Source organism: Gobio gobio (genome assembly GCF_949357685.1).
Source record: "Gobio gobio genome assembly, chromosome: 18".
Taxonomy (NCBI): domain Eukaryota; kingdom Metazoa; phylum Chordata; class Actinopteri; order Cypriniformes; family Gobionidae; genus Gobio; species Gobio gobio.
In genome coordinates, this window is record NC_137111.1 from 23,544,447 (window position 1) to 23,569,398 (window position 24,952).

The following is a 24,952-nucleotide window of genomic DNA, read 5'->3' on the forward strand; positions in this document are numbered from 1 at the left end:
TCCTGCTTTAGATTCCTGCTTCATATTGTGTTCAGAGTCATGCAGTAACATGTGTTCTGTTTCCAGGGCTGTCTGATCCTGAGCGATGAGCTAAATCACACGTCCCTTATCCTGGGAGCCAGGTTGTCGGGGGCAACCATTCGAGTCTTCAAACACAACAGTAAGTACATATTCGCAATATTATGAAATTTAAATATACCAGGTCACGGTGCGTTCAGTTATCAACACAACTTGCTTGAAGGTTCAACATTCTGAGGTGATCACCTTCACAGTTTGTGATGCTTAGCCAACTAAATTTAAGCATTAGCCTGCAGCGAGGCATATTTGGGGTTTTAGAATGGCTGTGCTTTAGGGAATCCATTGTAGTTAATGGTATTCTTGTGTAGCTACTGGATGACCGCTGTGTATCTTTCTCCAGAGGATGGATAGGAATACATGATGCATTAAGAACAAAAGCAATCATGTACTCTTAAAGTACCATGTAATACTTGGCCGTGGGTCCTGGAGACTCTACAGGCCACTGTCTGACCTGAAAATAGTCTTGATAAAAGTGACAGAGGAGATCCTACACTTGACTACATTGTTCAAATTCAACTAAAGCTTGATTAGCTTGGTTAGGTGTGTTGGATTAGAGAGAGAACTAATGCCTAACTTCTTGGAAAAGTGCTTGGAATGTCACTTGAATTCCAACCTCTTACTTGGAATCCTGGAGATTCCCACTTTTGATTTCATCGAAGGTGTATGATGTAACATGGGCGGATATGATGAGCTAATGATAAACATTTACTTTGAAGGAAATGAAATTCATTAATTAGCCAAAGTCCATAATTATATGATAATCCAAACCTGTTTAGCAAGCATTTGCAGGAACAGGGGCGTAAAATATGGTATGATCCTCTGTTGATACCTATACACCTGCAGAATAAACGTTGGCATTGCATAACAATGAATGTATCACAGGCATTTTGGTTGTTAGGACATATTTGTTGCCAAATACCTACCACACTAACGCTACCATTGCCATTTTGATTCTTCATCCGTCATCTACTGAGGATTGCGCAATGTCCAGAAGTGGGAAAATTCCACATCCAACACATTCCAGCATAAATTCTGCAGGAAGGTAGATATTATTTATCTCTGTTTCTCTGGCTGGTGTCGGCTTATGCTCATTTGCGCATTCGAACGCAAACAGACTCGATTTGGTCAAATGCTCTGAATGTGCTGCTGACATTGGGAATATTTAGGCCTGTGTTTGAGCTTTTTTTAGTTTATCAATTACGTAAGGATTTGCTGGAAGACTTGCAATCCTTGGGAAAGGATTACAGTTGTAAAAATATGGTACACAGAATAATATTTTTGTAGTTTCATTTGAAAGCTGCACATCATTGTTTTGAATAATGATTATTGCTGTTTTGCACGTCAGTGAGACAGATTTTGAAGTGAGTGGGTAGGTTTCCACTGCACACTGAATATGTTTTTGTATTATAAACACAACTGGCTAAAAACCTCTATAACCAAGCTGCAATTACTGTCATTGTCATATTGAATAAACTAGTGATAACATAACACACAAGTCAACAAACATAGTATTTATGCCCCCACGCCTTGTTTCATCCAGTATTACATTGTACTAGTCATTCTTCTTCTTCTTAACCTGAAACCTTTGGCAGATCTGTTAAGGTGAGTGTAGTATTTCAGGACTGCATGGCTAGTGAAAGCAGGCCGCGTCCGTGTTGGCCTTCACTGGCCTAAATACGTTCACCTGTTTGAAATGAGGCCACTTTAATGAGAGACTATATGGAACATTCTTTTCTGTGGGCTTCGTGTCACTTTTTATTCATAGAGACAGTAGAGAAGGCAGTACGTTTTTAGAGTAAGAGAGGAGGAATGAGATCAGGATGTGTGACAGGCCAGAATCAAACCAGCTTCTGCTTTTAAAATGTTTGATTTTTACAGTTCAACTCTGCCATCTGTTGGCTAGTTTGTAGTGTTGCCATGTCTGGTTATCATAAGCGACTGTAGGCTAGTTGTTTATGAATGTGGGTGAGTTGATTTTTGGGGGGGTGTATTTACTGAAAACAGTCACACATTTGGGCTTACACAATAAAATATGACCAACCAGTAATAGCTTCGTTGAATATCCCAGTGTGCTGTTAGAGCTCAATTTTACATAACATCGCTATTAATCACTGTAATTTATTTCCCTTTTCTTTCCCTGTTTCTGCCTTTTCCAACCCTTCCCCTAGGATACAATTATTGGGAAGCATTTTTTGCAGTAAGATGCAATTTAGCCTTGGCTAATGTTTGTTTTATGCAAGTTTATGCCAAAATAAATCAGATTATTGAATTCAAGCAATTCTCCTTGATCCATAAACACTCTCACAGGCTTATTTTGATGAGGTAGGTCACTTATTTTGGGGTTTATCTTGCCAGACCATGTTGCTTATTTTTCTAGCAAGGTCTGGCAGCACTGCCAGATTGTGTCTCCATAATCTGACACATTTAATTCAGGTCTCTCATTTCATGCAGCTTCAACTGAGCTGATGAGATGTGCATTGCTGGGGTGTCCAGAAAGAGGATCTCCAAAACTGCAGCTCTTGTGGGGTGTTCCCAGTGGTCAGTATCTATCAAAAGTGGTCCAAGGAAGGAACAGTGGTGAACCGGCGACAGGGTCGTGGGCAGCCAAGGCTCATTGATGCACGTGGAGAGTGAAGGCTGGCCCGTGTGCTCTGATCAAACAGACAAGCTACTGTAGCTCAAATTGATCAAGAAGTTAGTGCTGGTTCTGATAGAAAGGTGTCAGAGTACACAGTGCATCACAGTTTGTTGCGTATTGGGCTGCATAGCTGCAGACCAGTCAGGGTGCCCATGCTGACCACTGTCAACTGCCGAAAGCTCCAACAGTGGGCGCGTGAGCATCAGAACTGGACCATGGAGCAATGGAAGAAGGTGGCCTGGTCTGATGAATCACGTTGTCTTTTACATCACATGGATGGCCGGGTGCGTGTGCGTTGCTTACCTGGGAAACACATGGCTCCAGGATGCACTGTAGGAAAAAGGCAAGTCGGCAGAGGCAGTGTGATGCTTTGGGCAATGTTCTGCTGGGAAACCTTGGCTCCTGCCATCCATGTGGATGTTACTTTGACACGTACCACCTACCTAAGCATTGTTGCAGACCATGTACACCCTTTTTATAGAAACGGTATTCCCTGGTGGCTGTGGCCTCTTTTTGTGCCTTGCCACAAAGCAAAAATGGTTCAGGAATGGTTTGAGGAGCACAACGTGTTTGAGGTGTTGACTTGGCCTCGAAATTCCCCAAATCTCATTCCAATCGAGCATCTGTGGGATGTGCTGAACAAACAAGTCCGATCCATTGAGGCCCCATCTCGCAACTTACAGGACTTAAAGGATCTGCTGCTAACATCTTGGTGCCAAATACCCCTGCACACCTTCAGGGGTCTAGTGGAGTCCATGCCTCGACGGGTCAGGGCTGATTTGGCAGCAAAAGGGGGACCAACACAATATTAGGAAAGAGGTCATAATGTTATGCCTGATCGGTGTATCTAAGAACAAAACTTGTTGGTCACATCCTGTTGTTTGTAGCTTTGTGATGTAATATTACAGCCATATATATTTCTAAATATGTTTTAATAAAACTACATTTCTTCTGCTCATGACTGGCACATAAAATCCAACCACTTGGCATTTATGAACGCACCCTTCTTATTTTGGCTTCGAGAAGACCTAAAAAATAAGTATGCTTTTTGTTTGGGTTGGGTAAAATATCATTTTTATAGCATTCAACAGTGTGTATTTCTTTAATACCTGATTGTGTCATAATGTGCCGGTTTTGTGTTTGTTTGCAGACATGCAGAGTCTAGAAAAGCTGCTGAAGGAAGCGGTTTGCTCAGGGCAGCCTCGTACCCATCGCTCTTGGAAGAAGATTCTCATCATAGTGGAGGGCATTTACAGGTCAGAACATTTGTGAATGTTTACAATCATATTCATTCCACCCTTAATGTAATCAGCTACATCAAATAAAAGATGATGTAACTGAGCAACTTAATAATAACACAATTCATAGAGTACATTTTATGAAATTATAGCTCAAATTGCTTTACAAAGAAGCAGAAATTAAATTAAATAACACAAAAAAAAGCAAAAATATGCTATCATTGTTGGAGAACAGCTACAACCATTTGGATTTAATAACCAGTGGCACCTACTTTGGCTGCAGTGGAGATAACAAAATTGTCTGTGCCTCTTTATCACTCTTGTTTCGGATGTGTAATGTTACACATTTGGACACTGCATGTCTGATTGTTGGTTTATTGAGGCCAAAGTCTTCAGTCATGGTTGTGTAACCCTTTCCAGCCTCGTGCGCATTGATAACCCTTTTTGTAAGGTCATTTATTGCATAAATCTGTGCTCAGTGTGCTTTGATGTGAACACTGAAGATTCATAAACGTTATATGAAATGCACGGGTGATTTATAGAAGATTGTAAATGAGTCACAAACTTGCAACCACTGTTCAGGTAACCAGATCAAACCATTTACAGTGCGTGTAGGTGTGATTTATTTTTTATTTTTAGGACTTATTTCAGTGATATCTGCCAAGTAGTAGAGACGTTTTATAATAGTATTGATTGTAGGTATTTTTTACATTTAACATATTTTACATTTAAAATATTAAAGTTTATGGATTATGAAAGTTAAAATGTATATAAAAAATTATAAAAAATTGTATGTGTGTGTGTATCTATTTATCCATTTTAATATTATAAAATAGTATATACTATTTATGTTATATATTTACTAATATATAATATTTGTTTTATATATATAATATATATATATACACAGACACACACAATAATACAATTTAAATATTTTAATCATTTGAATTATTTATACATATTTACCCTGTGTTTACATGTTAACATTCAATGTCAGTGATCTGACTTCTAACTTTTCTTGCACACAATTTAACTGAAATATTTTTGTCTCTGCTTCTTTCAGTATGGAAGGCTCTCTAGTCCGGCTGCCGGAGATCTTAGCACTAAAGAAGAAGTACAAGGCTTATCTGTACCTCGATGAGGCCCATAGCATCGGGGCCGTCGGCCCCACAGGTCGGGGAGTTACAGAACATTTTGGAGTGGACCCCAATGAAATAGACGTTCTGATGGGCACCTTCACTAAGAGCTTCGGGGCTGCTGGCGGGTACATAGCTGGCAAAAAGGTGGGCATCATGTAATACTTTACTATCACTGGCCTTTTAACAAGGCATTTCCTGAGGCAGAAAATCAGCCCAAAGTTTTACAGAAATTCGGCACGTTGAGCTACTGTTTGTCGTTTGGTGACGCTCGTGGTGCAGAAATGCACAATGCACCAGCATACATATCATTCTCCCTTCCGGTCTTTTTCAAACTCGCACACATGGTCTCATTTCATGATGTGAAACTACATATGTTACCCAAATGTCACTCACGCTCCTGTCACACCCCCTCTCTCATCTCATTACTCCATTAAAAAAGACCACTTCACTTCAGAACCACATCACGGACATGGCAGTTGATTATAAAAGACTGAAAACGAGAAAGACTGCAGGTTTTTTGAATTACACATGCTTTGGAGAACAGAGAGAGGGGAGAGAGAGAGACCCCACGTGTGTGTTGCGTAATATTGACTGGGTTGTTAATAAGGTGAGACTGTTGGCCGATTGCCTGCTCTGTTTTATGGGTCAAATCAAAATTGCAGGTTTTCACAGGATGCTTCCTAAAATGGTACCTGTCTATAATGTATATAATGTAAAGTGGGGTTGGTAAGAAGTCACTTATGCCCACCAAGGCTATATTTATTTGATCAAACATACAGTAAAATCAGTAACATCGTGAAATATTACAATGTAAAATAAGACTGTTCTATTTGAAATTGTTTATATTAATATTAATTAATACAAATTAATTAAAAAAATTATATATGTATCTATGTGTATATATATATATATAAAATCATCATAAAAAATACTTTTCTATTCAACAATTTTCTATCATTTGTCTCTGTTGAAAAATGTAGTGTTACTGGTCGACCAACCTTTTTAGTCATAGCTGTCAACTTGTCGAAGAAAACTTCTGTTCCCTTCACATAGGTTTACTGTTTTCTTTTATAAAGGTAGAGCAACGATAGAGTAAAATATGGTAGGATGGCAGTAGAGTAAAGGTAAAGGTAGAACAGCAGTAGAGTAAAATATGTTCTCAGCAGTAATAAGGACACTGTACACAGGCACAGAGGGAGGTACACAAAGAGAGCTGCCAAACGGCTCCAGCCAGTCCCTCGCTCCACAGATGTGGGTGGATTTCGGACACGTTCTCTTAACTGACTTATCTTATGCTGTTTCCACAAAGCTCCCAGGACCTAAAGCACTGCAAATTTTGCACTCTAAGTGAAAGCAGATGTTTGCTTCACAGATTTTCCCCCTAAAAACCCCTTCGCCCCCGTCCTCAAAGTAGAGGACACATCTGGATGCAGAGACCCGTGTGCACTGCGAGGTGCGTCCCCTCCCCTCACCCCTCCACAGTCGATACAGATGTCTGAAGACAGAGATTAAGAGCTGGATACTGGCCCCGGCTTCTGCTCAGAAGCCTTTTTATTGGATGCAGGACAGACAGGGCACAATCTCCAAAACTGCTTGTTTGTGGAAAAAATGTGCCAACTCATTGAATTCCAGCTATGATAGTTTGTAGAGAAAAGGCGTTATTAGTGTCCAAATCCTGTATTAGACAATGAATTGAGAAGCTGTCATTGTCACTGGATGGTCACTGGATGATCAGTGTCTCAGGTGCTGTGTGGTTTCATCTCCCTCTAGTGGTGTAATTCGGACAGCACCGTGTTTCAGGTCATTTTAAAGGGACCGTTCACCCAAAAATGAACATTTGCTGTTAATTTCCTCACCCTGAGACCATCCAAGATGTAGATGTCTTTTTAGTCTCTTCAGTAGAAATGTAAAGAAGATTTTTAGCTGAAACTGTGATCCTTGGTGATTTTTATAATGGAAGTCAAACGGTGCCTCGGCAAGCGGTCCTCAGTGTGTTTATGTCTGGAGCGCAAGCTTCCTGTCACATAGTGACGTACTGTATGTGCAGGAGCAAACTCACAAGTGAGCTGATGAGAGCGGGGATGCATGTGTTGTATTGTTTTTTTAAATATGTCACAGTTTACTTTATTTTGCTATCCTCACTTACATAAATGAACTATAGTGTCCTGCACTATAGTGTTTGAATAATTTTTGGTTTGACTGCAAATATGAGTAGATGATGAATTTTTTCAGTTTGGGCTGAAGTATTCCTTTAATAATGGACGAGTTCTGTTTTTCTGCAGGAGTTGGTGGATTATTTGAGGGAAAACTCTCACAGTGCAGTGTACTCTACAGCTATGTCCCCACCTGTCGTGGAGCAGATCATCAGGGCAATTAAATGCATCACGGGAGTCGATGGCACAACAGAAGGTTAGTAACAAAGCACTGCAAAGACGCTGAAACAATACTAAGACATAAAATCATGAAAGGGACTGTCCAGCTTTTTTTAGAATGTCACATGACTGAAGTCAACAGATGCACTACTATACACTTGATGTGTCAGAGGACATTGAGACCCGCAATTCAAACCAGTCAGTCATTGTAATATTGGAAGACACTGAAAATCTCTACCCAACACTTCTCCTTAACCATGGGGGATTCATTGGGAAAGAGATTCACATGGATTTAATAACCAAATAAAATGTATTTCACCACAGCGTATAACTCATGGAAAACAGATTTCAATAAAGCAATGGGACCGGCTTAAAGAGTCCTCCAGACCTTTAGTCAAGGAAAGGTCACATATTTCCAGGTATTAGGAGTCCGCAGAATGGCACCAGATGTTATAAGGGTTTTCCCAAGCTGCCTTCTGTTTTTGATATGCGTTAATCCATATATTTATGTTTTTGGAGAAGACATCGTGTTTCATTTTAGTTTCGCTGCAGTTCACACCATGATAGAAAAGGATTCAAACCACAATGACGGGCAGAGTTAAGTACAGTACACTATAGTTCAAATACAGCACATTACAAATTGAATCAACTATTTTCTATTTTAATAGATTTCATTATTTCTGCTGATGGCAAAGCTGAATTTTCTGCAGGCATTACTCCAGTCTTCAGTGTCACACGATCCTTCAGAAATTATTCTAATATGCTGATTTGGTGCTCCAGAACCATAGATATAGCAGATGATTTGATTTAGCTAAACTAACACAATACAACAAGACAAAGCCGTTAGCTAACACAACATTTAAAAAGTTTCCATAGTTTAAAAACCTGTAATATTGAGTCAATACATATAAAAAGAAACACAAACCAACACATTCTCACCTGTGAAAGGGAATTTTTTCGGGAAATTAAATCTAGGCGGTTTCACAAACAGGAGCTGCGCAATGTTGTGGCATCATTGATTCTTACTGTGAGTGACGACACGCTGACAGTTCCAAGATGGCGGGTGCGCAAACGTGTCTGGAGCGGTCAAATGTGGCATCTACGCATACATATCTATGATGAAAAGAAAACTACTTATTATACTTCTGCATTTTTGTATCCCCACCCACCCACAGAAAGTCAGATCAACAGAGGGTTATTAACAGAACAGTTATTTTAGGGGTAGGTTTATCACTGAAAATTGTACCGTACTATGTCTACTCTTTAAATAGCATTATGGTAAAATGCTTTTTTTACCTGTATGCAACACCGTTTTGATTCGGGGGTTTGGCCGGAACTGACAGAACGGCAGTTTCTTTCAGTTTTCCCCTCCATTTGGCCTAAAACACTGTTTTCGTGGTCATTCAGTTTGAAATGCTGACTACAATTAGATTGTCCATCACAGCGTTCTCTTTGTATTTTACAATTCTTTGCAGCCTTTAGTCACTCGCTGGATTCTTCACGAGGACATCAACTCACTCCCGCTAAACGTTTAATTTTTGAGTTCTTGCACCCGGGACCAATACAAGTCAACACGATTATGACTAAATGTTTGCTAAGAAGTATTTCCAACTAAAGCAAGGTGATATTTGACTGGTGGGAGTGACCTTGGACGGCAACATGCCCAGTGCATTATGGGTGTTAAAGTTTTCCTAAAAATTATTTTCATAAATAATTTCCTCTAGTCAGGTAGCACCAATCGCCTTTCTACTGTATAGGCAGCCAACTTTTTTTAAAAGCCAATTTTGCCAGTGGTGAAATACCCCTTTAATAGTTTTGTGAATGTGTGCTTACCGTTTAAACTGTAGAGTGTCAACAGAAGAGCAAATAAAATACCCCCCAAAAAAACAAAGTTTGGTATGTGAATAAAAAATATATATATAAGGAATGTATTTATAAAATATACAAAATATGAGTTTTGAGGGGCGGTCACGCTACACATTTAATTCCGTTGACTTCCATTCATACATATGCAAATGTGTCAGACTGGAAATGCAAGCTCATGTGAAAAGTTTCTAAATTTCCATGCGTTCCGAAGTTTGGTGAACTCTGACCTGCGAATTTGCATTACATGAAGACGTGACCAGTAAAAGATTGATACATCATAGTGTGACCTCTTGGCTGAATTGAACCCTAACCCTAACCCTAACCCCTAACCCTGACTGGAAATGAATTTGACAAGTTTACAAAACTGTACAAAAATAACAAGGATCCCATACATTTCATCCCATAAACTGTTGAGGATAAAAACACAATAAAGCCATTGGCTTATTTCCATAAAGGATAGAGGATATGTACAGTAGTGACAGAGAAACAGTATCTCCTAAACAAATCACAGAGTGTGACGTCATATCACAACCGTTACGATGTCTATAGAAATTGTGTGTGCTCAAAGTCTAGTGTGACCATGGCTTTAGAATCATGCATAGGGTTTATTTATAAAAATGGCACTCCTAAATCCGAGTCTTTCAGGACTGTAATGCAAAACTCTTTTTAAATAGAGCACCTTTTAATTCAGATAACTATTTCAAATAAAACTCTCCTGCTTCAGGTGGCCTAGTGGTTCTAGTCCGAACTTGTCCAAAGAGAATCTTTCTAGGCTGTTTTGAATTGTTGAACACTGCGATGTCTTGTATCAGACTTGGACAAGCCGCTCACGGGTGTCATAACTGGCATGATATGCAATTCTGTGGAGGGTGAGTCACACTGTTCTGAGAGTTGAATTTACAACACAATAGGCTGCAGAAGACCTAAACTTGTACTTCGTCTATAACTAATTGTTTGGTTTGAGTCACCTGCTCCTTCTAGCGTCTGCCAGTGTTCAGTGTTTCAGTTAAAGAGTTTCTAATGTAATGAAAGTTAACTGCGGTTGTATTCGTTCTGCTGACATATGGCCTTTTGAGCTTGGCCTTACAGCACACCTCCTTTTGAAATACCTGCCAATCGGTTCACAGGTAATTATATGCAAACATGCTGTTGTTTTCCAAAAGCTCAGGCCATGGTGCCAAAGAGAGCTGGAGGCGGACCTGGCCAGCCCTCAGAACGGCATGATTCACACCATTAAAAATGGAAGAGAGAGAGTGGTAGACATAAACTGAACAAGACCGAGAGTGAAAAGTATTGATGTTCATTGAGCTACTGATATATCTCCAATCACATTTAGTTGTTAGATTTATATCTTTGTGGTTCGAACCACCAAAGTTCGGATTACTAGTCCAGAACGGTAACCGCTAATCTACTGGCAACCGCATGGTACCGTGCGCATCTGAATCCGTGCTTCTCAGTTTACCCCAAGTCTCCAATTGTGTGCCAAATCCATTGTATCCTATGTACAAGCCAAGAGTGTCTTGGCAAATAATGAAATTTGTCTACCATTCTGCCTGACAAAACAAAACCAGCTGGTACTGTTTTTCACATTGACTCACTCCACACACACACACACACACATTGAGGCGTTTTCAAGAGAGTACAGAAATGAGCCTCAAAATGTAATGAAAACGTATAATGTCCATAAGACTTTATTGTTTCACTGTTTTCTTCCTGTTTTTGTTTGTTACTATGTTTTGGGATAATTTTATGAATGAGTCTACTCTGTCTCACCAGAGTCTCTGACCATTAACTACTTAATGGTCTTAATGAGGGGCTATTAAAAGAGCGATCCTGGGATTTGAATGGCAGAGCAGATGATGTCATTTCCTGTCTCCTCCTTTGGGCCCCTTTCCTAGTCTTTTACATACAATCAGTCTATATCCTAAAGGGAACTAATAGCTGTTTGTAAACTCTTCTTGATTATACATACAGAAATAACGGTGAAATGTGTATGTTCCAGTAGCCTAGGAAAAGGAAAGTTAAGGTATTGCTAAGACTGTTTCATAAGAGCAGTAACTGCTGGTGGTATGGCTTTATGCCACTACATTATGTTGCAATTCCTTGGCCATTTTCCCAGTGTTTTCAACTATATTTAAGTAGAACAACTATGAAATTTGCAAGCAAACAGTGTAGTAAAAAAAAATGGAAAAGAAGTGGGTTAATCTTTGTGCCAGCTGTTTTTAGGACTAGTTTGTAGACATATTTGTTCTATGGTTTGCAGACTCTGCCTGACATGGTCTGTTTGGCGTTCGTGCTACCGCAGAGTGGGCGCAGACTCTCTGATCGCTACAAATTACTGTACAATTGCCGTGGCAACAGTTCAGTGTATTTTCAAATTGCCACCAGATTCAAACAGTTCTCATTTATACAAAATATCATAAATATGACCAAATCATAGGCACAGCGTTGGGTGGACAGTAGAGCTGCACGATTCTGGATAAATTGAGCATCACGTTTTTTGGTTTCAACCAGAGATCACGCTTCTTAAAAGACAACTAAAGAAAATAATGTAATTTACTAGAGGTTCTGACAAAATGTTAATTACTGCAGTCTATTTAAAATGTTTAATTAATCTGAATGAATTATTTAAAAAAAAAAAACTCATTCAAATACTTCACTTGTTTCATTACTCTATGAATCAACGTTTTTGAACGAATCTCTTGAATGAATGATTCAATGACAATGCATTTTTAACAGTCTCTTGACGCCACCTTGTGGTGTACCAATGTAATGATGCAATCGATATTTGAAGCACCAAGTTGCTTTCAAAAGGTGATTTGCTCTGTTGTGATCGCTTCCATACCATCAGTGTTTAAATCCGGAACTATAAACTTTTATCCAATTTATTCTGTGATTAATATTAAAATTTGTATCACCGAAATGACGATACTGTGTGTTTGAAAAGACGGTTTCATGCATGACATCTGCTCTCTCTGGCTCAGCGGCCACCACAAATGCATATTTGAATGTTCTGGTGTTGTCAAAGGTTTAGACACAGGAGAATCGTTGTCATTTAGGAATCGAGGGTGTGCATTGACGTCACTTTTTCCCACCGGAACGCGCCTACTCAGCCGGGACTGAGTGGCAAAACAGCCTGCTGCATGACTGGATTTAATAGGGGAAACTGCGAAAATGCAAGTAAAACAAACGGTTGGACTCGATATAAGTGTTCCTTACAACTTACCAAAGATTCATTGATCTGTGGGTATTGACATGCAGGAATTGTGTTTCCTGACATCTATATGAGCCTGATTTCAACGCCGGGGAAAGCAAATTTGCCTGTGAACGCTTTATATAAATAGAATATAGGTAGGTCTAAATCCGGTTGATCACTTATATCAAGGTTATATAGTTTCATATTGTCCTGCCCTATAGTTTTTGTCTGTGATTATTTAAAAACATCCAATTATGCAGAATATAAGATGGTAAATATTTAATTGATGAGTTGTCAATACAATAATAGGGTATGATTTGACCCTAAAATTCAACATATTGACACAAAATGATAATTGCAAATCCATGTTTCGCTGTCTGGAGTCCAGTTGTTCTGAAATGCAGATCCATTTGCTTCTCTTTTCTGTAGCTTTCGGCAGTCTGTAAAAAATATACCTCAGATGTCTTGTCAAATATATTTGTTTAGTCAATCTCAAAGCTCTTTCCCCTTTTAGATGTATTTTTTGTGTGTTTTTCGCGGCATTCACGTTGAAAACTAATGCTGCCACACTGTCTTTTTGCCACTCAGTGGGCGTAACCACAGTCACTACAGCCAACGGTGACGTCACGTGCATACCCTCTATAGATCAAGTGGGTGTTTGAATCGAGTTCGAGATCTTTTAACGATTAGCTCTAGTGGACTGATGGAAGGCGGCTGCACAGACATACTACTTGTAATGTATTGAAATTCTGAAGCTTATGACTATTTCTTAGGTTATGTTAAATAATTAATCATAATATTTTACTGCTTTGGCAGTAGTCTATATGTTGTATTTAAATGAAGATCTGTGGGTGGTTGCATAAACTGCTTAGATTAGGCTAATCTTACAAGTTAGTCCTCAAAAAGAATTCTCACTGATATGAAAAGGTAGATAAGTATAATTTGAATCTGAAACTGAACACAAAAGGTGCTTTTCCACCATCGGGCTGAACGGTTCTAAGAACGGTATGTAACGGTTCCTGTCATATTTCTATTTGGGCTTGGCTCAGCACCAGTGTTGCCAAACCCCTCTCTCTGAAAATCTCATCACCCTCTAAACTCAAAATTTTTCACAAAAAGTCTGCAAATATGAAAATAAGGTATAAACAGATATGCATATTTGTATATATGAATGAAGGAAATGTGGGACACCCATTTATGACAACTCGACAGCTCAAAAATAGATCAATATGTGAACTTGAACACATTTTATTTGACATTATTTTATATTTGATTAATTATTTCAAAAGATCTCCTTCAGGAGTGTGCATTAGGTTGCCAGGAATTTTTTTTTTTTTTTATGTCAAATTGTATATATGACAGACAAGGATTATTTTATAATTATACTACAGGGCTGTTGAATGCTTGAATCTGAATGGTTGATGATCGGTCTAAGGTGTGCAATTATTTTCAGTGAAACGCACGGTTAAAGTAGTTTCAGGCAGGTCTTTACCGCATAACAGTTCCATATGACTTCGCCAACCAGTGCCAGAGTTTAATTGCCCAAATAAAAAAATAAAAAATATCGCACATTTTATTTAAATACAGCCAAAATAGCTCCTTATAGCAAAACAAGGAGTGGCAGTAACAATGAGAAAGTCGCAAAATTTGGTTATAAAATCCCAAAATTGGCAACACTATTCGCCACGGTATGACTACGAACCGCACTGGCATGCGTGTAGGTGACATCGCCACTCAGGATTGGTCACCTGTCTGTTGCCTGGCTACCAGTTTCTCTGTAGAGTGCTTTATTTGAGCGAAATAAACACGTTAATAATACAATTAAAATAAATATCTGATCTTTCTCTAAAATGCATCCTCCTCTTGCGTTACCTAAGCTACTTTTGACGCATTTGTAATACAATCTAAGAGCTCCGTTATCAGCCCCACAGTTGAAAATGAAACAATATCCATACCGGCTGGGCCGGATTGGCACGGAATGGAATGAATAATAAGCAATGAGAATGGTTTGGACTGACAGTGAAAAGTGTCTTAACATAGTGCATGTGTTTATGCAACTGTCACCAGGTCTTTAGTTGAGATTTTGTATTTTCAAAGTCACAATGGAAATGGAAACATTAATGGTTAGAAATGTCTAAAAAAAATCATTTACCTTTGTACATTACAATTATTGATTATGGCAGTATAATAAGGTTGCTCAGCTATTATAGTTTAAAATGAATAAAAGTTTTTTTTGGGGGGGTCCTTTGTTGATTTCATAGTATTTCTTCTTTGAACACTGCCATTTTTTTTTTACTAGTGCAAAAATACTAGTAATATGTCTATAGATAAATATAGGACATCTACTGTTACCGATACTTTCATAGCCTGAATCCCTCTCATCCGGAGTACAATCAATTCCTTCAAATACAGTCCCAGTGGAGGATCAAGATTATTTGCACTTTGAGATTATTTGCACTTTTCCTTTTGACCTACGGTTGCTCTGTTGTAAATCATGACCTTTACTTTATTGTAGACTCCCATTTATGTCTCTCCTTTTCCAATGAAAGCTAACAAATTCTCCTCGATGACGGCTCTGTCTGCATCTCCCCCGCAGGCCAGCGAAGAGTTCGGCAGCTGGCTGAGAACACGCGCTACTTCAGATCTCGGCTGAAGGATATGGGCTTCATCATTTACGGCAACCAGGACTCTCCAGTGGTACCGCTCCTGCTCTATCTACCTGGGAAAGTTGGGTAAGCAGCTCCCCAAGCCAGCAACCTGACTGGATTACAGATTCTAGCAGCGTCCAACTCACACAACATGTATAAAAGAGTCAGTTTACACAACAGGCTCGCATTTACACAAACCCTATTTAGTCCATTTGAAAACGTCAGCTTAGATCGCTGGGCCAGCGAGAAGCAAAACATTACGTTTCTTTGTGAGCTTTTTTTCACGTCTGTGCATCTTCTTTGTGATTTAAGAACAGTTTCGGCTGTCTGGACACTACAGTAATCCTCCTTTGAACTTGTGAACCTGCCCACATTTCGGGCCTGCCAATAAAACAACAATGCAAGGCTTACATGGGTTACAAAGGTGATAGCTTTGAATGCCATGTGGAAAATGTACTGACTGCTTGAGGACACCCCAACAAAAGCTGCAGTCATCTCCACTGGTCATTCCAAAGAAGACGATGTGGTCTTTTCAAGAAGACGTTGGACCGTAGCCATCTTGGATGGTCTAGTTGATCCATGAATCAGTGGTGAGGGGAAAAAAACAAGAGAGGCAGAAAGAAAACATGACATGCGAGAGGCTCATCACTGCACAGGCGTTTCAGACTCCTCCAAAGATAACAGCTTCCTGGCACACCAACAAAGACGACGGCAGCTGTGAGGCCTTTTAAATCCAGCATTCACTCTCCGTCGCCGCTCTGTTCTCTCGATGCTGTCGTCTCTGCTGACAAAGTGGAGGCCTTTTCTCCTCCTCTCACTCTCAATCTTTTCCTCCTCCATTATACCTTTCCCTTTGCCTTTCTCTCCTTGTCAATCCATTTTTTTTCTCCCTTTTGGCTAATGCAAATGACAGTCCAGCTGTGCGGTTTACAATGGATTTCCCTTCACTCAAAGGGTGAGGAAAGGTAGCAGACAGTGCAAACTCTGAATGGAAATCTCGACAGCTTTACCCTGCATAATGATTCTACTTTGAGTTCTAGATGTGCTAAAAGACAGGCGAAAACTTGTACATGACCATGTGATATCTAATCACGGCCTCAGTTTGCAATGAAGATTTTCATACTAAGAGCATTGACAACTTTTGGAAACTTGAGGGCATAAAAGGTTTGGAAGAAACAAGCAATAGAAATGCATTTACTGATTTCAGGGTTAGTGTGAAAATCAATGACATTATATATCATACTAAACTAAAGTTGAAGATGCAAGCTGTTCTAGAACATTTGACACTTTGGCAGTAGTACACTTTACAAAGTTCATTTAAAACTCATAGTGTTGTACCAAAAAGTTGTTCATTGTCTGCTCACAGGGCGTTCTCACGGGCCATGTTGAAGAGGAAGATCGGTGTCGTAGTTGTAGGTTTCCCGGCTACACCCATTACAGAAGCCAGAGCTCGCTTCTGTGTGTCTGCCGCCCATACCAGAGACATGCTCGACAAGGTAACAAACTACGGCACCCAACAACTCACAGACCTATATCTCTACTTTGGTATTCTTTATAGATTTTTTCTTCTTCTTAATAACACTTACTTTACAGTGTTGGTGTTACACAAGTCAAGTGAAATGAAAACTGGTGTTTAGACAAGACAGATCCAAAACCTTTTAAAAAGCTGAAAATTCTGTATATTTCAGACATTTCTATATAGGGTTAGACTGATATACAAATTCTGTGAGATTATTATTTTCATGTTATGATTTTGGGACATTCTCATTATTCCTTTAGATCATTTTGACCCGAAACTCATATTTTAAAAATGTATAAATAAATATTGAGTGTTCATCAGAGTGGTCCAAGACCCTATGACTTTTGTCGCACTTGAACCAACAATACACAAAAAAAATTGACTGGATTCGAGGAGTTTTGTGGTTGAAATTTTAAAAAGTAACAAATCCTTCCCTTGCGGGTGAATTGGACCTCATTGGAATTAATGGAATGCCATGAACGCTTCAGTACACATAGAAAAAGCTAAAAATGCTCAAAATTCAGTCTAAAAATCTATTATCTATTAAAATATTGTATAATGTCTACATGCGTCTCTGAATGCATACTGAAGAGATTAACTCAAGAACTGACTTTAGGACCCAGCGGAACAGCTCATTTACTCCATATAGAGCTATAAGGTCATCTAGTGGCAAGAGTCATGAAATATCATCTTTTTTTTTTTTTTTTTCACAAGAGGTCGGCAAAGACACTATTGTAAGATATTTTGAGCTGAATTAAAAGGGATATGCATGAAATTTAGCCTGACAAACCAGACCCACATCAAGATGTTGGGTCTGGGAACTCACCATTGGCATTGCTCAATCCGAGGGGCGGGATAAACGGTTGTCTTTCAAATACCCTCTGCACGCAATAGGATAGCGCTACAACCAACCAGAGCAACGAAGAAGGTGAAGCAGAGCTAGTTGAAAGATTAAACTTTTGCCGTATCCAGTCGGCAAACCTCCAAACACATCTTCCTTTCTTAAGAATGACTTCAGTGCGGTTCTTTGATCTTTTCTCAAAGAAAAGCTTAACTCCAAGTCTTCCAGAGTTGCGGCCAAAGCCGATTCGAAAGAACGCTGTTCGCCAGCTGCTTTGTTTACGAGTAGCACGTGGAACTGCCGCAACTCTGCCGTCATTATGTTAAGCCCACCCACTACCCTGGCTGCAAATTAGATTTGCTGCCGCTTGGGTGCATCTAGATTTCTAGGCTACATGAAATTGTGAGTTATTTTGAATTTAAGTTCGCTTCTTGAAAGAATGTGAAGAATGTGCTTAAATTATTATTGATTTATTGATTAAATCTAGTAATTTAAAGGTAAATAGAATATAAAAAAAAATAGCATTAAAAAATTGAAAAAAATATTATCAAAATTAAATGAAATAAGCTTTCTGGACATAAAAATTTGGGGGATAATTTCTCTTATCTTCGGGTCATTTTGACCCACGAGGATTTGTTATAAAGTGCGAGGGAAGGATGAGGGTTAAAATTATGTACTCTTTTGTTTAAATAATTGAAAAATAAAACAAAAACAAAAAAAAAATCATATTAACTGCTGCAAGTGAATTTAGTAATCGCAACATTACAATGTACAGTCTGAAAGGGAGATATTCAATTTTGAGATTTGCTCAAGATTACATTAACAGTGTTAATAAGTGATTAGTGTTATTAAAGCTGCAGTCCGTAACTTTTTGCGCTCTAGCGGTTAATAAACAGAACTGCATGCGTCTTGCGGAAGAACATTGCAGCCGGAGCTACTTCTCTCTGTTTATGTCTATGGCGAGTCACGCAGGGACTGTGCTCTTCCGCAGCGGTTCCTACCAGTTTGGCCTGAAATAGTCCCACTATAAACACTTATTATAAGTTTACCATAATGACTCAGGGTAAGACAAAAACACAGTTTGGAAAATGGATTCATGTTGTACATTCTCATTATATAATTTTTGTAAATCTTTGAACACAAAAAAAGTTGCTTTCTTGCAACTCAAAGCAGCTTTAATGTCTCAAACACACCACCTGAAAGTGCCATAGAAGCTAAATAATTATTTTTGGGCATGTTCTTGACAAAAAAAAAAAACTAGCAAGCTCTGAATATCTCACATATCCTCACTGAATAGCCTCATCTCCTTCCAGGTTATCCAAAGCATTGATGAACTTGGAGACCACATCAGGGTGAGGTTCTCCCGTCACAGACGTTCTCATCGACCAGAGCTGTACGATGAAACAGACTTTGAGCTGGACAGCTGATCACTCTCATCACTGTGAGTGTGTTGCCACCAAGGTCACCTCAGTGTGAAAATCGTTTTTAGAAGAAAAAAATGCAGTGTTTGTAATAGCTTTTTAAAATTCGTCCTATGAGGCATGGACTTTTATATGTATATATTGTAAAATGATATTTAATTGTTTTTTTAACTGCTGTTTCACAGTTTTGTGAAGTTTGTTAAATGATTTTTTTTTTCTCAGGGGATTGTGGGGAAAAGGGAGGGGCCACGACGACTGTTTATAGAACATATATCAAAAGCTGCTCTAAATATATCAAACAATTACCTCTGTTAACACTGACCTACATCAAAACTAGCTGTGGATAAGAAACCCCTTGAAGTGGCCCCATTTTTTTTTTTTTATCCTTCTGCTAAGATGGACTGATGAAAGACCTTCATTCTGTGCTGGATTATGTGTTTGTGTGATCCACAAGTACATTGATTGAAAGAGATTGAACAAGGCTGGGCGTTGTAGACCCAGTGCAGCTCATTCACAGTCATTACACATTCATGCATAGCATCTTGCAGATCCTAGTCTTTCTAATTTACACTGACAGGCATTTATTTGTTTTTTATGTGCAACAAACTACTTCTGATTATAAAATAATAATAATAAAAAAAAAAAAAACTTTATGGACTGATTTTACTTGTAAATCAAATGTTTGCTTGGAAAGTTGGTGTCATTGTTTGTATATTTCAGATGCATGACTTATGTTCATTTAGATTTTCATCAGACATTGAAACATTTAGTTTGAACATAACTAGGATTGAGAGCCATAGAATCAGTTATAATTCAGAAACGCTTTTTAATAAACACCGGACCCGTATGTAGTGCAAGAAACACTGATTCCTGAGGTCATTTAAATGGTACATACACACAGTTTCTGCCCATCTCATGTTAACCTTGAGTACCTATAGAGTAATATTGCATCCATCATATCTCCGAAGAGTCTTTAGTTTTATCACATTTATAAAAGACAGATACGCTGTACCGATTCTTTCAGAAAAACGGTACACTGTACCATGCAGGCGTGCAGTGGCTGGCGCTAAAGAGTCACGAGCACACACACACACAAAATACATCATGGCATTATCTTTGAATAACTTTCAAATCACTATATGTTCTTGTTGTTTACATTATATGCACTTACGCTCAGATTGCCGACAAAACACAGACTTTTGATGCAGTTTCAGTCACTGGCTGTGGTTTCGATGCATGACCGGGAACAAACAAACACACTTGCAGAACTCTGTTGCTGCTCCGGAAAAGCAAACTGCATCCATTGTTTCCTTAATGCTGGGTTATTTGGGATGCAAGCTATTTTGGGACTCGCTCTGGTTGATGTGCGCACGCGCTCATCCGGGAGAAGTGCCCATACAAGCAGTTCCGCACTTTATGGCGTAATACAGGGCCATACTCTAAAAAAAACCTTCCGAAACGTATTCAAATCCTAAAGGAGTGTATTTGGCACAGAAATACTCCATTGTATGTCCAACTTGTTTTTTGTTTGTTTTTTGGCCATGTTTAGCAAGGGAATCTAACTCTTTAACACTGTAAATAAGTCAAATTAGATTGTGGTCATAGAAATATCGATAGTAGTCTACGTATACATCTATGACCACGATCTAATTTGACCTCACTCTCCGGAAGTTATGGCGGAGCTCAGAGACGATCGCGTTCGTCTGTTAAGAGGTAAAATAATAGCATAAATACTGCTCGGTTTCTCGCAGAAACTGATCGTTTCGCTAGATAAGACCCTTATTCATCGTCTGGTATCGTTTAAAGCCCTTTGAAGCTGCACTGAAACTGTCATTTGGATCTTGAACCGTTTGGAGCCCACTGAAGTCCATTATATGGAGGAAACCCCTGGACTGTTTTCATCCAAAACCTTAATTTCTTTTCGACTGCAGAAAGAAAGACATGGACATCTTGGATGACATGGGGGCGAGTAAATTATCAGCAAAAGTTTATTTAAAAGTGAACTAATCCTTTAAAATACCCAACTTTACAGCAGAAAAAAGTGACCGGTAGATAGCCGTTTATCTGCTGTCTGTTAGTCATCACATCACCTCTGCTCCGCCAACGTCCCGCCTCTTTGGCCATTTTCTGTTATCCGGGAGTGACGCGTGATGGCCAGCTCGTCCCTACTTTACGCTTCAAAACTGCCCTTCAGAATCCCATGGGTGACGTCACGGACACTACGTCCATATTTCTTTACAGTCTATGATCACAACCAATGCAGTCCGGACGATTCCCAGACGAATGACTCTGAGTCAATTCTAAACATACAATTTACCGTTATTTTATGTTATGCTGTTCCAATTATTTCTTCGTCAAAATTGAACCATTAAAGAACCAGAATCAAGCTCAGAAGTTAAGATTCCCATCCTTGATCAGGACATGCTCCTCTACATTTAGATGGTTTCTATAGTAAACTGTATTTACCACAATAAACGCCAAATCATATAGTAATTACCTCTTTGACTTATTTGCTTTAAAATAACATTTGTGCGAACAAAAAGTAGTGTCTGCACACGTTTTACCAAACTCTTTGCTTTGAATGAGACAACACTTAATTGTTACATTTGAAAGAGACCCAAAAGCACTGTCTGAATGCTGGAGCTCAACATGCCAACTATGTTGCACACAGGCCAATATTCACCTAAAACTAGCAATTAGTACAGAGATGCACATTCCGCAGGTGTGGGGTAACCGCTTGATTAATGCTGGGAGGAATCAAGACGGATAGTAAATGCTGCAGACAGATGGGGTCTAGTCTACACTTGTTTTACTCATGTTTGAAACAATGTTTGTTATTTCAAGAATACCAACACCATAGTGATGAAGATTTCTCAAGGCTGAGGTGAGGTGAGAAACTAGTGGGATGTCTTAGGCACTAGACTCGTCGGAGAATGTGTGTTTTTGTTCTGTTTCAGAGATGCAATGGGGGTGCAATAGTTGTTGCACTGGAAACCCTTCACAAATAGACGTTAAACAACATTTATATACCAAGGTTGTGCTACTATACGTGATGTCTAAGACATGTCCATAGTGGAAGAGCTCTACCTGTCAGAAATAAAAAAGGCTTTATTTTTACTTTTATATGGGTTTATAAAGGTTTTTTTCACAATTCTCTTTTTTCTTTCATATCATGTATATAAACTACTATTCAAAAGTTGTGAAATATTATTGCATGGTGCTCTTATTTTTAATATTGAAAACAATTGTGCTGCTTAAAATGTTTGAAGAGAACTTAATACCTATTTCAGGATTTTGAATAGAAATATGATGAATATAAAGTTCAAATGAAACAGCATTTATTTGAAAATGTGTGTAACATTGTAAAAGTCTTTACTGCCTCTTTAGATCAACCAAATGCATATGATTTAAGAATGAATTATATATACATATATATATATACATATACAACCAAAATAAAAGTTTACATAATATATGAACATGGAATTTCTGTCGTCTGTGTACTGTGTACAATTATGTAAATACACACACATGCATGTATACAGTATATTTAAGAAAAAATTGTTATATTGATATATAAGATATTTATATATAATATACATTATATATATATATATATATATATATATATATATATATATATATATATATATATATATATATATATATATATATATATATATATATATATATATATATATATATATATATATATATATATATATATATACATGCAAACATTTCTTAAATATATACATGTATGTGTGTGAGAATTCAATACATAATAATTATACAGTGTACACACACATGTAAACACAAACTTATTTTGGATGCAATTAATCGTTTGACAGCCCTAAAATATAATTCTTAAATCATTTACAACAATATTTTTTTTCCCATTTTAATTACATTTAATTAGATTGTGATGTAATCATTTGAAACAAGGTGTGTGTCTTTAAAACATTCAGAGGTGAAAATGTATTCATACACACATTCTCTTAACTAGTCTGACAGCTATGGGTCACTACGGCGTCTGTCGAGGCACAAAAGCCATGACTAGATTAGCCTAAGAATAATATATTCTGAAATATATCAAATATTAGATAACAGATTAAATCCGTGGATGCATTTTAAATGTACAAAACATTTTTGTCACTTTCTGTGACATTTTCACCCACTCTTGTTAATATCTGACCCCGGTGTGAAGAAATCCTTGTTGAGAACATGCATTGTCTTTGAGGTGTAGGGGTAAAAGATCAGGCCGGCAACAGAAAAGTTTGAACCTCGCAAAGGACGACTCGTGAGCTATCACTTCTGCAATTAAGGTACGTAAACCCAGATGAATTACTTTTGGAAATGTATCACCCCGACATAGGAAAAATTCCTTGTTGTTTATAGGAAAATCAAGGACGGACATGCATTTCAACAGAAGAGCACAAATAGGCATGCACACGCAACAGGACGGGTCTCTCTCCATCAGTTTACCCCCACCCTTGGAGTGTCAGAGGGTCTAGCCGGTCTGGAGAACAGATGTCAAGTCTTCTTCCATCTCCTTTGCTACCAACACAGCAATGTGCTTCTCCAAGAAAACATCTGTCTAAGCATTGACCATCAGTAGTGGGGCCCCACGAGCTGGCTCATCCGCCCTTTGAAACTGCAAGACTGTGTGCCACTCTAACTGCAAAGGTATTCTGAGACTATATTCTTCGTAGTCCTTTCGAAATGAGAGCAGTATGTCTTCTAGCCAAATGAAAGAGGATTGAAATGTTACTGAGATGTGAAGTATAAAATAATTATTTATCTCTGCATACCACATAGCATGCGGATTCGCATGATTAATCAGAAGATAGACAGTCCAAACAAACATCTTTCCAAGTTCAACTAAAAACACAATGCCCCTTTGAACCAACCAATACACAAGTTCTGGAACATTTGTCGCACTTTTTGATGTGCGCTCAGACGACCCATGAAGAACAAACAAATGCAAATCACGGCACACCTCGTCCCCTTCATCCTCACATTCCTGAAAGTGTGACATTTGGAGGAGGGAACGAGACCCTCTTATAGTTACATCACCTCTCAACTTAGAATCTATGATAAGATCATTAGCACTATAATCACTCAAACAAAGGCAAGACCTATTAGTTTACCATCTACAACCCATTAATCACTTTTAATTAGTGTTTGAAATTAAATCAATCATTCTGAAGTATTTTGCAGAAACGATGTAGAGTTGAGTCTTGCTTTGTCTAGAGGTATTTATTGATTTTGATTTCACTTAAACTATGGAGGACATGATCCACAAAAAAATCCTAATTTAACGTTCTATATAGTTTAATTTTTTTATTTATTTAAATATAAAACATACATCTATAGCCTAAATTATGTATATATTTCCAAATTAAGACATGTTTGTAATATTTAATCAAGGTAAAGAGTTTTGATCACCATTTTAAAAGAAGACACAAACTTCTTTCATATGATTTCACACACAAAAAAACAAGGAATGTGTCATGTCATATGTAAGATTTTTAATTTCTCGTCTTTTTAGTAGCCTATTACTGCTATAATAAGATGCATGTTACGCCATCTACTGCAAATACTCCATATCTATCTTTCCATTACCACTGTATTCACAATCAACACAGGACAGAGAACGGCATTTTCAAAGTGTTCTGCTGATGTGTGCACTGGTGTGATGGGACATGAAGGGTTAATTCGGTGGGGAGGGGAGGTGACAGCAAACCAAAAGAAGAGGGGGATATAAAAACACCAAAGGCTTCGTGGGCACGAGTCTGACTGTGTTTGTGCTGGACTAAAGACTCAAAACGACATAAGGGAACACACACACACACACACACACACTAGTCTTGAACAGTGGTGTCGTGTGTTATTTGACAGCGCGCTTTTGCGCAGAAGGTGTGTGTGGATACTCTTGCGCAAGAGCGGCTCATACACCCTCCAGAGGACAGAGCTCAGATGAGTTAGTCAGA

The 24,952-nt window shown here is 38.4% G+C and overlaps 1 protein-coding gene across 2 annotated transcripts in view; it reads left to right on the plus strand.

Annotated features, from left to right (window-relative positions):
* The window catches only part of sptlc3 (serine palmitoyltransferase, long chain base subunit 3), a 33,208-nt gene extending 13,629 nt beyond the window's left edge, over positions 1-19,579 (plus strand). The window contains exons 6-13 of one of the 2 annotated variants that reach the window (XM_079842562.1): positions 67-160; positions 3,867-3,972; positions 5,021-5,240; positions 7,379-7,505; positions 15,127-15,262; positions 16,545-16,674; positions 18,852-18,979; positions 19,182-19,579. In XM_079842562.1, the coding sequence (XP_079698688.1) occupies positions 67-160; positions 3,867-3,972; positions 5,021-5,240; positions 7,379-7,505; positions 15,127-15,262; positions 16,545-16,674; positions 18,852-18,965 (927 nt within the window). In that variant the 3' untranslated portion in view covers positions 18,966-18,979; positions 19,182-19,579. Of the gene's footprint in view, positions 1-66; positions 161-3,866; positions 3,973-5,020; positions 5,241-7,378; positions 7,506-15,126; positions 15,263-16,544; positions 16,675-18,851; positions 19,025-19,181 lie in introns of those variants that run through there. The other variant, XM_079842561.1, reaches the window with a different exon arrangement.
* The last annotated feature ends 5,373 nt before the right edge of the window (positions 19,580-24,952 follow it).